The 20,113-nt window shown below is 29.5% G+C and overlaps 1 protein-coding gene across 6 annotated transcripts in view; it reads left to right on the top strand.

Moving 5' to 3' along the window:
- The window catches only part of LOC145276959 (uncharacterized), a 148,675-nt gene that overhangs the window by 72,686 nt on the left and 55,876 nt on the right, over positions 1-20,113 (top strand). For all 6 annotated transcript variants that reach the window (XM_080128520.1, XM_080128530.1, XM_080128505.1 and 3 more), the window contains 2 exons: positions 15,047-15,119; positions 18,320-18,400. In XM_080128520.1, coding sequence (XP_079984646.1) covers positions 15,047-15,119; positions 18,320-18,400 — 154 coding nt within the window. The remainder of the gene's footprint in view (positions 1-15,046; positions 15,120-18,319; positions 18,401-20,113) is intronic.

Below are 20,113 nucleotides of genomic sequence, written 5' to 3'. Positions count from 1 at the left end.
GCTTTTGTTTAGTTCATATGAAGTAGATTGCTTTTGTTTAGTTCATATGAAGTAGATTGCTTTTGTTTAGTTCATATGAAGTAGATTGCTTTTGTTTAGTTCATATGAAGTAGATTGCTTTTGTTTAGTTCATATGAAGTAGATTGCTTTTGTTTAGTTCATATGAAGTAGATTGCTTTTGTTTAGTCCATATGAAGTAGATTGCTTTTGTTTAGTCCATATGAAGTAGATTGCTTTTGTTTAGTTCATATGAAGTAGATTTCTTTTGTTTAGTTCATATGAAGTAGATTGCTTTTGTTTAGTTCATATGAAGTAGATTGCTTTTGTTTAGTTCATATGAAGTAGATTGCTTTTGTTTAGTCCATATGAAGTAGATTGCTTTTGTTTAGTTCATATGAAGTAGATTGCTTTTGTTTAGTTCATATGAAGTAGATTGCTTTTGTTTAGTCCATATGAAGTAGATTGCTTTTGTTTAGTCCATATGAAGTAGATTGCTTTTGTTTAGTTCATATGAAGTAGATTGCTTTTGTTTAGTTCATATGAAGTAGATTGCTTTTGTTTAGTTCATATGAAGTAGATTGCTTTTGTTTAGTTCATATGAAGTAGATTGCTTTTGTTTAGTTCATATGAAGTAGATTGCTTTTGTTTAGTTCATATGAAGTAGATTGCTTTTGTTTAGTTCATATGAAGTAGATTGCTTTTGTTTAGTTCATATGAAGTAGATTGCTTTTGTTTAGTCCATATGAAGTAGATTGCTTTTGTTTAGTCCATATGAAGTAGATTGCTTTTGTTTAGTTCATATGAAGTAGATTGCTTTTGTTTAGTTCATATGAAGTAGATTGCTTTTGTTTAGTTCATATGAAGTAGATTGCTTTTGTTTAGTTCATATGAAGTAGATTGCTTTTGTTTAGTTCATATGAAGTAGATTGCTTTTGTTTAGTTCATATGAAGTAGATTGCTTTTGTTTAGTTCATATGAAGTAGATTGCTTTTGTTTAGTTCATATGAAGTAGATTGCTTTTGTTTAGTTCATATGAAGTAGATTGCTTTTGTTTAGTTCATATGAAGTAGATTGCTTTTGTTTAGTTCATATGAAGTAGATTGCTTTTGTTTAGTCCATATGAAGTAGATTGCTTTTGTTTAGTTCATATGAAGTAGATTGCTTTTGTTTAGTTCATATGAAGTAGATTGCTTTTGTTTAGTTCATATGAAGTAGATTGCTTTTGTTTAGTTCATATGAAGTAGATTGCTTTTGTTTAGTTCATATGAAGTAGATTGCTTTTGTTTAGTTCATATGAAGTAGATTGCTTTTGTTTAGTTCATATGAAGTAGATTGCTTTTGTTTAGTTCATATGAAGTAGATTGCTTTTGTTTAGTCCATATGAAGTAGATTGCTTTTGTTTAGTTCATATGAAGTAGATTGCTTTTGTTTAGTTCATATGAAGTAGATTGCTTTTGTTTAGTTCATATGAAGTAGATTGCTTTTGTTTAGTTCATATGAAGTAGATTGCTTTTGTTTAGTTCATATGAAGTAGATTGCTTTTGTTTAGTTCATATGAAGTAGATTGCTTTTGTTTAGTTCATATGAAGTAGATTGCTTTTGTTTAGTTCATATGAAGTAGATTGCTTTTGTTTAGTCCATATGAAGTAGATTGCTTTTGTTTAGTCCATATGAAGTAGATTGCTTTTGTTTAGTTCATATGAAGTAGATTTCTTTTGTTTAGTTCATATGAAGTAGATTGCTTTTGTTTAGTTCATATGAAGTAGATTGCTTTTGTTTAGTTCATATGAAGTAGATTGCTTTTGTTTAGTCCATATGAAGTAGATTGCTTTTGTTTAGTTCATATGAAGTAGATTGCTTTTGTTTAGTTCATATGAAGTAGATTGCTTTTGTTTAGTCCATATGAAGTAGATTGCTTTTGTTTAGTCCATATGAAGTAGATTGCTTTTGTTTAGTTCATATGAAGTAGATTGCTTTTGTTTAGTTCATATGAAGTAGATTGCTTTTGTTTAGTTCATATGAAGTAGATTGCTTTTGTTTAGTTCATATGAAGTAGATTGCTTTTGTTTAGTTCATATGAAGTAGATTGCTTTTGTTTAGTTCATATGAAGTAGATTGCTTTTGTTTAGTTCATATGAAGTAGATTGCTTTTGTTTAGTTCATATGAAGTAGATTGCTTTTGTTTAGTCCATATGAAGTAGATTGCTTTTGTTTAGTCCATATGAAGTAGATTGCTTTTGTTTAGTTCATATGAAGTAGATTGCTTTTGTTTAGTTCATATGAAGTAGATTGCTTTTGTTTAGTTCATATGAAGTAGATTGCTTTTGTTTAGTTCATATGAAGTAGATTGCTTTTGTTTAGTTCATATGAAGTAGATTGCTTTTGTTTAGTTCATATGAAGTAGATTGCTTTTGTTTAGTTCATATGAAGTAGATTGCTTTTGTTTAGTTCATATGAAGTAGATTGCTTTTGTTTAGTTCATATGAAGTAGATTGCTTTTGTTTAGTTCATATGAAGTAGATTGCTTTTGTTTAGTTCATATGAAGTAGATTGCTTTTGTTTAGTCCATATGAAGTAGATTGCTTTTGTTTAGTCCATATGAAGTAGATTGCTTTTGTTTAGTCCATATGAAGTAGATTGCTTTTGTTTAGTTCATATGAAGTAGATTGCTTTTGTTTAGTGCATATGAAGTAGATTGCTTTTGTTTAGTCCATATGAAGTAGATTGCTTTTGTTTAGTTCATATGAAGTAGATTGCTTTTGTTTAGTTCATATGAAGTAGATTGCTTTTGTTTAGTTCATATGAAGTAGATTGCTTTTGTTTAGTTCATATGAAGTAGATTGCTTTTGTTTAGTTCATATGAAGTAGATTGCTTTTGTTTAGTTCATATGAAGTAGATTGCTTTTGTTTAGTTCATATGAAGTAGATTGCTTTTGTTTAGTTCATATGAAGTAGATTGCTTTTGTTTAGTCCATATGAAGTAGATTGCTTTTGTTTAGTTCATATGAAGTAGATTGCTTTTGTTTAGTTCATATGAAGTAGATTGCTTTTGTTTAGTTCATATGAAGTAGATTGCTTTTGTTTAGTTCATATGAAGTAGATTGCTTTTGTTTAGTTCATATGAAGTAGATTGCTTTTGTTTAGTTCATATGAAGTAGATTGCTTTTGTTTAGTTCATATGAAGTAGATTGCTTTTGTTTAGTCCATATGAAGTAGATTGCTTTTGTTTAGTCCATATGAAGTAGATTGCTTTTGTTTAGTTCATATGAAGTAGATTTCTTTTGTTTAGTTCATATGAAGTAGATTGCTTTTGTTTAGTTCATATGAAGTAGATTGCTTTTGTTTAGTTCATATGAAGTAGATTGCTTTTGTTTAGTTCATATGAAGTAGATTGCTTTTGTTTAGTTCATATGAAGTAGATTGCTTTTGTTTAGTTCATATGAAGTAGATTGCTTTTGTTTAGTTCATATGAAGTAGATTGCTTTTGTTTAGTCCATATGAAGTAGATTGCTTTTGTTTAGTCCATATGAAGTAGATTGCTTTTGTTTAGTCCATATGAAGTAGATTGCTTTTGTTTAGTTCATATGAAGTAGATTGCTTTTGTTTAGTTCATATGAAGTAGATTGCTTTTGTTTAGTTCATATGAAGTAGATTGCTTTTGTTTAGTTCATATGAAGTAGATTGCTTTTGTTTAGTTCATATGAAGTAGATTGCTTTTGTTTAGTTCATATGAAGTAGATTGCTTTTGTTTAGTCCATATGAAGTAGATTGCTTTTGTTTAGTCCATATGAAGTAGATTGCTTTTGTTTAGTTCATATGAAGTAGATTGCTTTTGTTTAGTTCATATGAAGTAGATTGCTTTTGTTTAGTTCATATGAAGTAGATTGCTTTTGTTTAGTTCATATGAAGTAGATTGCTTTGTTTAGTTCATATGAAGTAGATTGCTTTTGTTTAGTTCATATGAAGTAGATTGCTTTTGTTTAGTTCATATGAAGTAGATTGCTTTTGTTTAGTTCATATGAAGTAGATTGGTTTTGATTTAGTTCATATGAAGTAGATTGCTTTTGTTTAGTTCATATGAAGTAGATTGCTTTTGTTTAGTTCATATGAAGTAGATTGCTTTTGTTTAGTTCATATGAAGTAGATTGCTTTTGTTTAGTTCATATGAAGTAGATTGCTTTTGTTTAGTTCATATGAAGTAGATTGCTTTTGTTTAGTTCATATGAAGTAGATTGCTTTTGTTTAGTTCATATGAAGTAGATTGCTTTTGTTTAGTTCATATGAAGTAGATTGCTTTTGTTTAGTTCATATGAAGTAGATTGCTTTTGTTTAGTTCATATGAAGTAGATTGCTTTTGTTTAGTTCATATGAAGTAGATTGCTTTTGTTTAGTCCATATGAAGTAGATGTCTTTTGTTTAGTCCATATGAAGTAGATTGCTTTTGTTTAGTTCATATGAAGTAGATTGCTTTTGTTTAGTTCATATGAAGTAGATTGCTTTTGTTTAGTTCATATGAAGTAGATTGCTTTTGTTTAGTTCATATGAAGTAGATTGCTTTTGTTTAGTTCATATGAAGTAGATTGCTTTTGTTTAGTTCATATGAAGTAGATTGCTTTTGTTTAGTTCATATGAAGTAGATTGCTTTTGTTTAGTTCATATGAAGTAGATTGCTTTTGTTTAGTTCATATGAAGTAGATTGCTTTTGTTTAGTTCATATGAAGTAGATTGCTTTTGTTTAGTCCATATGAAGTAGATTGCTTTTGTTTAGTCCATATGAAGTAGATTGCTTTTGTTTAGTTCATATGAAGTAGATTGCTTTTGTTTAGTTCATATGAAGTAGATTGCTTTTGTTTAGTTCATATGAAGTAGATTGCTTTTGTTTAGTTCATATGAAGTAGATTGCTTTTGTTTAGTTCATATGAAGTAGATTGCTTTTGTTTAGTTCATATGAAGTAGATTGCTTTTGTTTAGTTCATATGAAGTAGATTGCTTTTGTTTAGTCCATATGAAGTAGATTGCTTTTGTTTAGTCCATATGAAGTAGATTGCTTTTGTTTAGTTCATATGAAGTAGATTGCTTTTGTTTAGTTCATATGAAGTAGATTGCTTTTGTTTAGTTCATATGAAGTAGATTGCTTTTGTTTAGTTCATATGAAGTAGATTGCTTTTGTTTAGTTCATATGAAGTAGATTGCTTTTGTTTAGTTCATATGAAGTAGATTGCTTTTGTTTAGTTCATATGAAGTAGATTGCTTTTGTTTAGTCCATATGAAGTAGATTGCTTTTGTTTAGTTCATATGAAGTAGATTGCTTTTGTTTAGTCCATATGAAGTAGATTGCTTTTGTTTAGTCCATATGAAGTAGATTGCTTTTGTTTAGTTCATATGAAGTAGATTGCTTTTGTTTAGTTCATATGAAGTAGATTGCTTTTGTTTAGTTCATATGAAGTAGATTGCTTTTGTTTTGTCCATATGAAGTAGATTGCTTTTGTTTAGTTCATATGAAGTAGATTGCTTTTGTTTAGTCCATATGAAGTAGATTGCTTTTGTTTAGTCCATATGAAGTAGATTGCTTTTGTTTAGTTCATATGAAGTAGATTGCTTTTGTTTAGTTCATATGAAGTAGATTGCTTTTGTTTAGTTCATATGAAGTAGATTGCTTTTGTTTAGTTCATATGAAGTAGATTGCTTTTGTTTAGTTCATATGAAGTAGATTGCTTTTGTTTAGTTCATATGAAGTAGATTGCTTTTGTTTAGTTCATATGAAGTAGATTGCTTTTGTTTAGTTCATATGAAGTAGATTGCTTTTGTTTAGTCCATATGAAGTAGATTGCTTTTGTTTAGTTCATATGAAGTAGATTGCTTTTGTTTAGTTCATATGAAGTAGATTGCTTTTGTTTAGTTCATATGAAGTAGATTGCTTTTGTTTAGTTCATATGAAGTAGATTGCTTTTGTTTAGTCCATATGAAGTAGATTGCTTTTGTTTAGTCCATATGAAGTAGATTGCTTTTGTTTAGTTCATATGAAGTAGATTTCTTTTGTTTAGTTCATATGAAGTAGATTGCTTTTGTTTAGTTCATATGAAGTAGATTGCTTTTGTTTAGTTCATATGAAGTAGATTGCTTTTGTTTAGTCCATATGAAGTAGATTGCTTTTGTTTAGTTCATATGAAGTAGATTGCTTTTGTTTAGTTCATATGAAGTAGATTGCTTTTGTTTAGTCCATATGAAGTAGATTGCTTTTGTTTAGTCCATATGAAGTAGATTGCTTTTGTTTAGTTCATATGAAGTAGATTGCTTTTGTTTAGTTCATATGAAGTAGATTGCTTTTGTTTAGTTCATATGAAGTAGATTGCTTTTGTTTAGTTCATATGAAGTAGATTGCTTTTGTTTAGTTCATATGAAGTAGATTGCTTTTGTTTAGTTCATATGAAGTAGATTGCTTTTGTTTAGTTCATATGAAGTAGATTGCTTTTGTTTAGTTCATATGAAGTAGATTGCTTTTGTTTAGTCCATATGAAGTAGATTGCTTTTGTTTAGTCCATATGAAGTAGATTGCTTTTGTTTAGTTCATATGAAGTAGATTGCTTTTGTTTAGTTCATATGAAGTAGATTGCTTTTGTTTAGTTCATATGAAGTAGATTGCTTTTGTTTAGTTCATATGAAGTAGATTGCTTTTGTTTAGTTCATATGAAGTAGATTGCTTTTGTTTAGTTCATATGAAGTAGATTGCTTTTGTTTAGTTCATATGAAGTAGATTGCTTTTGTTTAGTTCATATGAAGTAGATTGCTTTTGTTTAGTTCATATGAAGTAGATTGCTTTTGTTTAGTTCATATGAAGTAGATTGCTTTTGTTTAGTTCATATGAAGTAGATTGCTTTTGTTTAGTCCATATGAAGTAGATTGCTTTTGTTTAGTCCATATGAAGTAGATTGCTTTTGTTTGGTCCATATGAAGTAGATTGCTTTTGTTTAGTTCATATGAAGTAGATTGCTTTTGTTTAGTGCATATGAAGTAGATTGCTTTTGTTTAGTCCATATGAAGTAGATTGCTTTTGTTTAGTTCATATGAAGTAGATTGCTTTTGTTTAGTTCATATGAAGTAGATTGCTTTTGTTTAGTTCATATGAAGTAGATTGCTTTTGTTTAGTTCATATGAAGTAGATTGCTTTTGTTTAGTTCATATGAAGTAGATTGCTTTTGTTTAGTTCATATGAAGTAGATTGCTTTTGTTTAGTTCATATGAAGTAGATTGCTTTTGTTTAGTTCATATGAAGTAGATTGCTTTTGTTTAGTCCATATGAAGTAGATTGCTTTTGTTTAGTTCATATGAAGTAGATTGCTTTTGTTTAGTTCATATGAAGTAGATTGCTTTTGTTTAGTTCATATGAAGTAGATTGCTTTTGTTTAGTTCATATGAAGTAGATTGCTTTTGTTTAGTTCATATGAAGTAGATTGCTTTTGTTTAGTTCATATGAAGTAGATTGCTTTTGTTTAGTTCATATGAAGTAGATTGCTTTTGTTTAGTCCATATGAAGTAGATTGCTTTTGTTTAGTCCATATGAAGTAGATTGCTTTTGTTTAGTTCATATGAAGTAGATTTCTTTTGTTTAGTTCATATGAAGTAGATTGCTTTTGTTTAGTTCATATGAAGTAGATTGCTTTTGTTTAGTTCATATGAAGTAGATTGCTTTTGTTTAGTTCATATGAAGTAGATTGCTTTTGTTTAGTTCATATGAAGTAGATTGCTTTTGTTTAGTTCATATGAAGTAGATTGCTTTTGTTTAGTTCATATGAAGTAGATTGCTTTTGTTTAGTTCATATGAAGTAGATTGCTTTTGTTTAGTCCATATGAAGTAGATTGCTTTTGTTTAGTCCATATGAAGTAGATTGCTTTTGTTTAGTCCATATGAAGTAGATTGCTTTTGTTTAGTTCATATGAAGTAGATTGCTTTTGTTTAGTTCATATGAAGTAGATTGCTTTTGTTTAGTTCATATGAAGTAGATTGCTTTTGTTTAGTTCATATGAAGTAGATTGCTTTTGTTTAGTTCATATGAAGTAGATTGCTTTTGTTTAGTTCATATGAAGTAGATTGCTTTTGTTTAGTCCATATGAAGTAGATTGCTTTTGTTTAGTCCATATGAAGTAGATTGCTTTTGTTTAGTTCATATGAAGTAGATTGCTTTTGTTTAGTTCATATGAAGTAGATTGCTTTTGTTTAGTTCATATGAAGTAGATTGCTTTTGTTTAGTTCATATGAAGTAGATTGCTTTTGTTTAGTTCATATGAAGTAGATTGCTTTTGTTTAGTTCATATGAAGTAGATTGCTTTTGTTTAGTTCATATGAAGTAGATTGCTTTTGTTTAGTTCATATGAAGTAGATTGCTTTTGTTTAGTTCATATGAAGTAGATTGCTTTTGTTTAGTTCATATGAAGTAGATTGCTTTTGTTTAGTTCATATGAAGTAGATTGCTTTTGTTTAGTTCATATGAAGTAGATTGCTTTTGTTTAGTTCATATGAAGTAGATTGCTTTTGTTTAGTTCATATGAAGTAGATTGCTTTTGTTTAGTTCATATGAAGTAGATTGCTTTTGTTTAGTTCATATGAAGTAGATTGCTTTTGTTTAGTTCATATGAAGTAGATTGCTTTTGTTTAGTTCATATGAAGTAGATTGCTTTTGTTTAGTTCATATGAAGTAGATTGCTTTTGTTTAGTTCATATGAAGTAGATTGCTTTTGTTTAGTTCATATGAAGTAGATTGCTTTTGTTTAGTCCATATGAAGTAGATTGCTTTTGTTTAGTCCATATGAAGTAGATTGCTTTTGTTTAGTTCATATGAAGTAGATTGCTTTTGTTTAGTTCATATGAAGTAGATTGCTTTTGTTTAGTTCATATGAAGTAGATTGCTTTTGTTTAGTTCATATGAAGTAGATTGCTTTTGTTTAGTTCATATGAAGTAGATTGCTTTTGTTTAGTTCATATGAAGTAGATTGCTTTTGTTTAGTTCATATGAAGTAGATTGCTTTTGTTTAGTTCATATGAAGTAGATTGCTTTTGTTTAGTTCATATGAAGTAGATTGCTTTTGTTTAGTTCATATGAAGTAGATTGCTTTTGTTTAGTTCATATGAAGTAGATTGCTTTTGTTTAGTCCATATGAAGTAGATTGCTTTTGTTTAGTCCATATGAAGTAGATTGCTTTTGTTTAGTTCATATGAAGTAGATTGCTTTTGTTTAGTTCATATGAAGTAGATTGCTTTTGTTTAGTTCATATGAAGTAGATTGCTTTTGTTTAGTTCATATGAAGTAGATTGCTTTTGTTTAGTTCATATGAAGTAGATTGCTTTTGTTTAGTCCATATGAAGTAGATTGCTTTTGTTTAGTCCATATGAAGTAGATTGCTTTTGTTTAGTTCATATGAAGTAGATTGCTTTTGTTTAGTTCATATGAAGTAGATTGCTTTTGTTTAGTTCATATGAAGTAGATTGCTTTTGTTTAGTTCATATGAAGTAGATTGCTTTTGTTTAGTTCATATGAAGTAGATTGCTTTTGTTTAGTTCATATGAAGTAGATTGCTTTTGTTTAGTTCATATGAAGTAGATTGCTTTTGTTTAGTTCATATGAAGTAGATTGCTTTTGTTTAGTTCATATGAAGTAGATTGCTTTTGTTTAGTTCATATGAAGTAGATTGCTTTTGTTTAGTCCATATGAAGTAGATTGCTTTTGTTTAGTCCATATGAAGTAGATTGCTTTTGTTTAGTTCATATGAAGTAGATTGCTTTTGTTTAGTCCATATGAAGTAGATTGCTTTTGTTTAGTCCATATGAAGTAGATTGCTTTTGTTTAGTCCATATGAAGTAGATTGCTTTTGTTTAGTCCATATGAAGTAGATTGCTTTTGTTTAGTTCATATGAAGTAGATTGCTTTTGTTTAGTTCATATGAAGTAGATTGCTTTTGTTTAGTTCATATGAAGTAGATTGCTTTTGTTTAGTTCATATGAAGTAGATTGCTTTTGTTTAGTTCATATGAAGTAGATTGCTTTTGTTTAGTCCATATGAAGTAGATTGCTTTTGTTTAGTCCATATGAAGTAGATTGCTTTTGTTTAGTCCATATGAAGTAGATTGCTTTTGTTTAGTTCATATGAAGTAGATTGCTTTTGTTTAGTCCATATGAAGTAGATTGCTTTTGTTTAGTCCATATGAAGTAGATTGCTTTTGTTTAGTCCATATGATGTAGATTGCTTTTGTTTAGTTCATATGAAGTAGATTGCTTTTGTTTAGTCCATATGAAGTAGATTGCTTTTGTTTAGTTCATATGAAGTAGATTGCTTTTGTTTAGTTCATATGAAGTAGATTGCTTTTGTTTAGTTCATATGAAGTAGATTGCTTTTGTTTAGTTCATATGAAGTAGATTGCTTTTGTTTAGTTCATATGAAGTAGATTGCTTTTGTTTAGTTCATATGAAGTAGATTGCTTTTGTTTAGTTCATATGAAGTAGATTGCTTTTGTTTAGTTCATATGAAGTAGATTGCTTTTGTTTAGTTCATATGAAGTAGATTGCTTTTGTTTAGTCCATATGAAGTAGATTGCTTTTGTTTAGTCCATATGAAGTAGATTGCTTTTGTTTAGTCCATATGAAGTAGATTGCTTTTGTTTAGTTCATATGAAGTAGATTGCTTTTGTTTAGTCCATATGAAGTAGATTGCTTTTGTTTAGTCCATATGAAGTAGATTGCTTTTGTTTAGTCCATATGAAGTAGATTGCTTTTGTTTAGTTCATATGAAGTAGATTGCTTTTGTTTAGTCCATATGAAGTAGATTGCTTTTGTTTAGTTCATATGAAGTAGATTGCTTTTGTTTAGTTCATATGAAGTAGATTGCTTTTGTTTAGTTCATATGAAGTAGATTGCTTTTGTTTAGTTCATATGAAGTAGATTGCTTTTGTTTAGTTCATATGAAGTAGATTGCTTTTGTTTAGTTCATATGAAGTAGATTGCTTTTGTTTAGTTCATATGAAGTAGATTGCTTTTGTTTAGTTCATATGAAGTAGATTGCTTTTGTTTAGTTCATATGAAGTAGATTGCTTTTGTTTAGTTCATATGAAGTAGATTGCTTTTGTTTAGTTCATATGAAGTAGATTGCTTTTGTTTAGTTCATATGAAGTAGATTGCTTTTGTTTAGTTCATATGAAGTAGATTGCTTTTGTTTAGTTCATATGAAGTAGATTGCTTTTGTTTAGTTCATATGAAGTAGATTGCTTTTGTTTAGTTCATATGAAGTAGATTGCTTTTGTTTAGTTCATATGAAGTAGATTGCTTTTGTTTAGTTCATATGAAGTAGATTGCTTTTGTTTAGTTCATATGAAGTAGATTGCTTTTGTTTAGTTCATATGAAGTAGATTGCTTTTGTTTAGTTCATATGAAGTAGATTGCTTTTGTTTAGTTCATATGAAGTAGATTGCTTTTGTTTAGTTCATATGAAGTAGATTGCTTTTGTTTAGTTCATATGAAGTAGATTGCTTTTGTTTAGTTCATATGAAGTAGATTGCTTTTGTTTAGTTCATATGAAGTAGATTGCTTTTGTTTAGTTCATATGAAGTAGATTGCTTTTGTTTAGTTCATATGAAGTAGATTGCTTTTGTTTAGTTCATATGAAGTAGATTGCTTTTGTTTAGTTCATATGAAGTAGATTGCTTTTGTTTAGTTCATATGAAGTAGATTGCTTTTGTTTAGTTCATATGAAGTAGATTGCTTTTGTTTAGTTCATATGAAGTAGATTGCTTTTGTTTAGTTCATATGAAGTAGATTGCTTTTGTTTAGTTCATATGAAGTAGATTGCTTTTGTTTAGTCCATATGAAGTAGATTGCTTTTGTTTAGTCCATATGAAGTAGATTGCTTTTGTTTAGTCCATATGAAGTAGATTGCTTTTGTTTAGTCCATATGAAGTAGATTGCTTTTGTTTAGTCCATATGGAGTAGATTGCTTTTGTTTAGTTCATATGAAGTAGATTGCTTTTGTTTAGTCCATATGAAGTAGATTGCTTTTGTTTAGTCCATATGAAGTAGATTGCTTTTGTTTAGTCCATATGAAGTAGATTGCTTTTGTTTAGTTCATATGAAGTAGATTGCTTTTGTTTAGTCCATATGAAGTAGATTGCTTTTGTTTAGTTCATATGAAGTAGATTGCTCTTGTTCCACTAATCAGGACCTGTTAAGAAGTTTAAGGTAATTCTTAGTATTACCTGTACTAAGGTTTGAACCTTCAACCTCCAGAAGACTGGCACTTAGAACTAAATATTACTTAGCACTTTATCCATTGATCCATGGATTCAATGTAAATGAGTTTTTGATTTTGTAGACAATGTGTGACAAGGTGAACATCATAGTGGTGGACGCGGAAATGGCAGTGCACTTGTGCAACTGGACTGAAAGTGAGGCTTGTCCTCCTTTGCATAAGTGCTGCATTATCAAGGCTCGTCTTCATTTGCTTATCGGGGAGCATAAAACGGTGAATTTCTGAATGTAGAAAGTCTTGATTTTTGAGTCGGGCAGATCCAAGCGTGCTGTTCATATTGATGTTTGAGACAGCAAAATAGAAAAATCCAATACAGACTTGCATGTTTTTTTTGTTGTTTTTGTTTTTTTTTTTGTCACGTGTCAAATTTAAATTCGTTTTAAAATAACTGGGTTACAGTCGATTAACATCTTCCTGTGTTTTATGCATGACTGTTACCAGAACTGATGACGACTTCAAATAGTTCCTCCGCATTTTTTTTTCTTACGTCTCTATCTCCCCCGTCCACGTTTTTTATTATTATTGAAAACAATTTCTGCAATCTTTTTAAGCTATTTAGTTTATGAAGTGATGCCAACGATGGAAGTGTACGTCACCAAAACAGTAATAAAAGACTTATTTAACAAAACTTCGGACATTTTTAATACAGTTCAATGGTTGGCATGTGACGATGTACTGACCAACGGAGAATGAATATTCAAAGTAGAATTTTATGATGTTTGAGTTGTAAAAAAAAAAAAGTTTCGTTATTTTTATAATTTTATAAAGATATATTTTTTTAATAAAATTTCACATAAAAAGTTTTATTCCTAAAAAAAATATTATTTTTATAATTTTACTAGCCTGGGTGCCCGGCATTGCCTGGGTGTTTGGAGGTGTGTGTTGAGCAAAAAAAAAAGTGGTAGTAGGCAGGCAGGCAGGCAGGCTCAAACCCATACCACAAAGGAGGAACAGAACATGAAAAAAAAACGTGACGTCTTTGCCATTGCATCCATCACCAAATCAGAAGTGGCAAAGGTTTAAATTGAGTCTAGTCAATCAAAAAGAAGGGATGACTTTCGAAAATATTGGCGAAAAAAAGCTGCCCCTCCCTGTAGAAAAGTGCTAAGTTGAGGGTGAAGGAATTAATGTTTTTAGCCAATTTTTCAATATTTGTCGTCCAAAGGGTTGAGCTTCAAAACGATACCAATCTTGTGAAAATTCATCACCTCTATCAAAAGTTTTAGGCAGACATACATATATGCATACATACATTTAAACAGATAGGTGAGATTTATATTATAGAAGATGTAGATTATTTAAAATGCCAAAAGACCAATTTTGTTATTTTATCTTTTATAATTTTTTATTTTTAATTGTATAATTTTCAATAATGTGCTTTTTTTTTTTTTTTTTTTTTTTTAATACATCGTTTCAAAAAACAAATAATGAATAAAAAGAAAAATATATATACTATTTTGAGTTTTCATTGGTTCCAGTAAGTCAGCGTAAAACATGGAAAGACCTTCGGCAAGTAAAATCAATGTCATCCAAGTTAATAGAATAACAAATAACTGTCCCAATTGAGGATGTAAAAAAGGTTGTAAAATTTAAATCCCTTGCGCATATAAAAAATGATTTTACAAAACAAAATAAAAGACCTTGTAATATTTGGATTAATCAGACTAATGTTATCTTGAGTGTTATTTGCACAACGTTTCGATCGATGTAATCTCCAGCCTTCTTCAGGTGTATAAGTCACCATGTTTGGTAAAAGGAAATGGAGTGAAGTAAATTTTAAAAATAGAAAGTCAACAAAATATATGCTTTATATTTTTAAAAAAAAATTACTTTCAACTAAAACCTAAATCTAAAACTTTGAAAGTGTAGAGTTAACCCTTTCCCAATATATAACACAGTGACCTATACACCTGAGGAAGGTCTGAGGTTACATCGACCAAAACGTTGTGCAAATAACACTCTTGAGAACAGTAGTCCGATTAATCCAAATAATATGCACAATCACTCCTCATCTCCAAAATTCAGAAGTGTAAGATTGTAGCAAAAAACTTTGGAAAAGAAGTAGATACATACTTCTGACTTATACACTTGAAGATTAAAGGATTACAAAAACCAAAGCATTGTGCAAATTGGCCTTTGGGCTAAGATTACAGTCTAGTATATGTTACACCTCACCTTGGTGAATGGCGCCAGCCAAGAGTGTTCTTCAAAGTTCAACAGACCTTTTAGAAAGATATTGGTAATTGGCAGTGGTAATGTCTACAGTAATTGGCAGTGGTAATGCCTACAATAATTGGCAGTGGTAATGTTTACAATAATTGGCAGTGGTAATATCTGCAGTAATGGGAAGCTAATATTTTATTTTTCCCTAGACTTGTCACCTTTAATAGTCCAATTTTGCCCTATTCCCACCAAAAACGATCACTGAACTGTTGTCTCACTGATCACCTTACAATCATTAACCCTTATCCTCGAGTAGCCTTCGTGCCTTTATAATGTGACGACTCCATTGAGAAAAAAAAAAAAAAAGAGGAGCTAGAAAATACTGTTGACCTTAAAATTGAATTTGCTGAGAAAGTCAAGTTGAGTATTACAGAAGTATGGAAGGAATGATAGACAAAATTTATTCAACTTGGCAGTGGTAACGGTTTCTCCTGTACTCGTGTTTCAGATACGTGATCTAATCAATTTTCCTTCTGTGATTTGCATTTGAAACTCTGTTTTGATTTCGTGTTACTCTTTTCTTGCTTTTCTAGGGCTTCACTCCCCTTCACTTAGCTTCTATGCACGGACACGATGACGTCATTGAACTTCTTATACTCACATACAGTAAGTAGGTCTGAAATTTTCTATTTAAACTGCTAGATTAAAACTTTATCTTTGCTTCATTGAATTTCTCTATCTCTGACAATATATGAAGCAACAGAGGAGGCTACGAAGTTCAAATTTCCAGAACGACGAAGAGATGACCAAAAGAACAAAGTATTCAGGATAACTAAACGGATAGCAGCAACAAATGTGGATATTGTTGGAGAGAAGTGAATTCAAAACAACAGCAATATGTTAGCAACAAATGAACAGAACAAGAGGGATGCTGGAAATGCCAGGATGAGAAATTGTTGAAAACTGAGTCTCCATCGAACTATGAAAGTCTAAAAGTTGCAGAAGCAGTATCGGGTTTAGCTATAAGAATTGTGAAAGAAATTTTGCCAGGATTTGTAAGATGAAGAAAGTTAAGGTTGTAGGATACTTGGGTATTGTTGTAGAAATATTCACAGCTGCAGGTGAAATAGGCTTTGAGATGATCGCTGATTTCACAAATCGAATCATAAAAGAAGACTGGGAACTTAGTACAATTGTAAATTGGATAATGTGTAGACATAGCAACCTGGAAATAAAATGGCTGCTCAGTTCTTAGAATGCATCCAACAAGTCTTAAAAATGATTCTTAAGATAATAATTTTATGTAGACTAAAGAAATATTCAACTTGTTATGAAAGTGTCTTGACAATTTTGAAATGATTCAATAGATTGTGTGCAGTCAGCACCAACCCTATCCGGGTTTAACCGGCTTCCTCCGAAGGAGGAAGTTTCATGGGATTATGAAATTCACAAGCGATCCCTAGTCGCATGTATATCCCCGTTGGGGGAGATGACGACGTTAGGTTTTTTGCAACTTTTTGCAGGGAGGTGTCGACATCCTCCTACATACAGCACCTGGAATTGCCAAATTGGTCACCCATTTTAGTAATGACCAAACTTAACGTTGCTTAACTTTGGTGTGTCAACGTGATTATGCCGTATACGATTCAATAGATTGCCAAACATCGGTTAATAGCCGATTCTTGGAAGTGTAAAATCTGTAATTTATCAAGCACATTGAACCGTTATTTGCAGTTAATTGATGGTTGGAGATAGAAATGTTCAAAAGATGGATTTTATTGTTCAATACATAAAAAAAACTCTTCTTTCAGTGAAACCAATTTTTCTTAAACAATTATCTGGATACTTAAGTAAGGATTTCTTTCAATTATGACATAAAACTCAAACTGGACATCCATTTTCTTTCTGGACCACTGTGTCTACACGTTACCATAAATTGTTACAAAAATAAAGGTTGTCAAAATAACCAACATGAGAGCAGGGATTCAAATAATCCAATTTACTAATCCTCATCTCAAAAATTTGCTCGGGATAATGACTGAGGTTTAAAGTGAATGGATCAATTCTGAAAGTAATTTAGAGAATAATTGTGCAACATATAAGAGTTAGATAAACATGGATGAAATACAGTTTGGTTTTTATGTCTGGCAAAGTATCACTGGTGCTATATTTACACTGAATCAATTGCAAGAGAAGTACCTTGATAATAAGAACCTTGTGGATCTAGAGTGTTCTTAGATAGGTATTGTATCGGAATGTCTCTGATAAGTATCGAAAATTTATAATCGAAAAAAATCTGATTAAAGAAGAAACAGTCCCATTTTGACCAATGTTAACACCCTTATACAGCCTAACATCACAATTGCATCTAAGAGGTTTTATCACCACACAAGCAAATGGGCCCAGCATATAGAATTAACATTAAGTTCTTTGATAAGACAGAAGCATATTAGAAATGAACTTTTCTGCTTGAAGCTCAACTGAACCATGATACTTGACTTTAAACTTTAATGCAAACTATTATATGAAAATAATTTTATAAAATCAACAATAGGTTCTCTTCAGTGCAATGTTGACTATAATGTATTGTTGACTAAGTTACTGCAAGGAGACATGTGAAGTTTCCTCTGTGCACCGTGGTGGATTTGTATTACTATGCACATAGATTCGGAAAAGTGGTCAAAAAAATAGATATATAACAAATAAATGTTATCAAAGGCAAGATAAGTTATTTTTCTGCCTAATTGGATAATTTTTTAGTGTTTTTATTTAATGTAACATGTTTATTCGGCTCGAAAAACATGTAGTGTTTACCGACGTATTTGAAAAATGCAAATGGCAGCAGAATCTGTTGAATACGTAAGTTTGGGAAAATGAGTTAAAACTATCAGGCAATCGATTTGATTGGAAAATGGGCGATTTCACCAGTTTCGAAGACAATAAAGTAGTGGAAGTGAGAAATATTCTTTGATCCTTATTCGGTTCCAGGCAACATCAGGTCTTCCTGCTAGTGTGTCACATATGGTACCAGCTGAAATGCACATCCTGTGATTGGCTCATAATGTTGGGATACACATTGACACTTTAATAACTACAAAAGTTTGAACAACAAAGTATTTGTTTTATTTGGATTGTCCTGAGCACCATTTTTATCTTGGTTATTATTTTCACAATGTTTTGATCAATGTAACTTTCAACCTTGTTCGGGTGTATCATTTCAAACTTGGGAATCTTTATGTTGCATTCTGGAATCTATACAGAATCTCAAATTGAACCTTTCATTTAATCCACAAAAGTAGGTTGTCCTCATTCCACCAGCCAAGTTAAAAAAAAAAAAACTGAAGAATGTCAGAAGTTACACCGGCCGAAAAGTTGTCAAAATAACCAACATGAGAGTAGTGATTCAAATAATCCAATTTAGTAATCCTCATCTCAAAAATTCTGAAACATAATTCCAAAACAACTTAAAAAAAAAAAATAATAAAAATAAAAAACTGCAATGAGAAAAGTTTTGTGATAACTCAACTGAGTTTTTTGGACTTTTAAAAAAAAAAGTGTTAAGCCCTTACCATCTCCCCCCCTACCACAACCTGTTTAAATATACTTAAGGCATTCAAATTTGGAGAAGAGACTGTGCAAAGCTTTCTCTGTACAAAGATCTGTGCCGTCAGTGTTAACTTTGATGGCAATTTATTTGCATTCTCTCATTTTTAACGCAGATATGGCTTTAAGCTTTATTCCAATAACTTTGAAAAACTTTTTTCTTATAAAGTGTTTCGTTTTTGTATGTATATTTTAAAAAGTTATTTGATAAAACCAATCAATCTACTAATTGCTACATTTTTTTTTCTTTTTACCATAACCAGAGGCCAATCCTAATCTGAGAGATCACAGTGGGAAAAAACCAAAGCAGTATTTGAGCAGTTCTGCATCAGCCAAATGTCAACGTAAGAAATCTTTGGACAATTATCAAATCTCACCTCTTCATACCATTCCTCATGGCAGTATTAAGGATAAAATACAACATCTCACTCTGTCGAGTTCAATTGACAACTTTAAAGTTCTTTAAAAAAAAAAAAAAAAAAATCTTAAAAAAGACTAACAAATAATACAAAAAAAAAAAATGAACATGGAAGTTTCACGTTTCCAGCATTCAGAAATGAATTCCTTTCTGACAGAATTTGTTTATTATTTCAGTTATTATTGTATTTGTTACTTTTGGAAATTTAATGAAATTAATTTTGTTGAAACAAGGGATATAAATGTGATATTGGGTTATTTCCCTTTGTTAATTGGTTTGTGGTTTACCATATATTTAAAAAAAATTTTTTTCATTTATAATATTTAAAAAAGGAATTAAAGTAATATACAACTTGAATTTGGATTATTGGAAGTAATTTTTTATCTCCAAATGTATAAAAATAATGTACAAAATATTACTATTTTGTAAAAATTATATCTAGTCACTTCTCTGGAATATTCACAACATTTTAAAATGTGTGAAAAGTATTTTCGTTACATCTAGTCACTTTTCTGAAATATTTTATTTTAGAGATATAATAACAATAATTTATCAGATATTAAAAATTTTGTACATTTTATACATTTGGGTATAATAAATAATTAACATTTTTTGCAATAACTTTCCAAAAAATAAAATAGTTGATGGATAACCAATACATTTTTATTATTTTTTTATTCGGTGTTAATATATTTTTATTTCTTTAAGAATTTGTAATAATTTTATTAAAATATGTTATGTTTTTGGAACAGTAAAACTTCCATGTCCCAATGTTCTTTCTTTTATTTGTGCGATAATATAATATTTTTTTCTGCGATGGTTTTCGAATTACTAATATTTATTTTTTACTGTGGCATGTTTGGTTTTGTGGGGAAATAAAACTAACATTGCTTTGTTTTTATTTTTTAATATTTATCCAACTTTTTTTTTTTGTTATTTTTGTTGGAGGGAAATATATTTGCAAATGTTGATATTTATTATGAAACATAATATATTTGTTGATATTCTACAATTAAATGGGATAATACTGAAAATTTATTTGTGCAGCAATAAAGTAAGTGTAAACTAAAAAGCTAACATTACAAATATTAAATAACAAAGATGAAAAGCAGGAAGACAAGTTTAATTGTTTTTCTTCTCTGCAAAAATGTCATCAGAAAATGATGAATTTTATTGTCAAACAAAAATATGCAATTTAAAAAAAATAACATCTACAATAGGCATTCTCAACTTTTTTTTTTCGTTTTTTAGAACAAAATATGAAAAAATTCCAGCTTCAACATTGTGTCACTTTTATTAGTTTTTTAAAATATTTCTTTCATTCATATATATATATATATATATATATATATACACACACACACGTTTTATTTTTTATTACCGTATCTTTCTGTTAAGTTACATATACGGTAATAAAAAATAAAACGCATATTTGCTCTACAACAATATTGAGCACTTTCTTCAGTTTTTAATAATTACCATTTCTACTAAATATATATATATATATATATATAGTGAATAAATGACAAAAAAACTATATTCCAAAGTTCATGAATTTTACCATCTTACAATTTATTCCTCTAGTACAGTTGACATTTACAATTCTTGACAGTATCTGTTTCGTAGCGCAAAATCAATC

This window comes from Euprymna scolopes, chromosome 1, assembly GCF_053919585.1.
Source record: "Euprymna scolopes isolate OS-2025 chromosome 1, ASM5391958v1, whole genome shotgun sequence".
Lineage (NCBI taxonomy): Eukaryota > Metazoa > Mollusca > Cephalopoda > Sepiida > Sepiolidae > Euprymna > Euprymna scolopes.
Note: the sequence above shows the minus strand (reverse complement) of the source record. Positions and strands in the feature narration are given on the sequence as shown.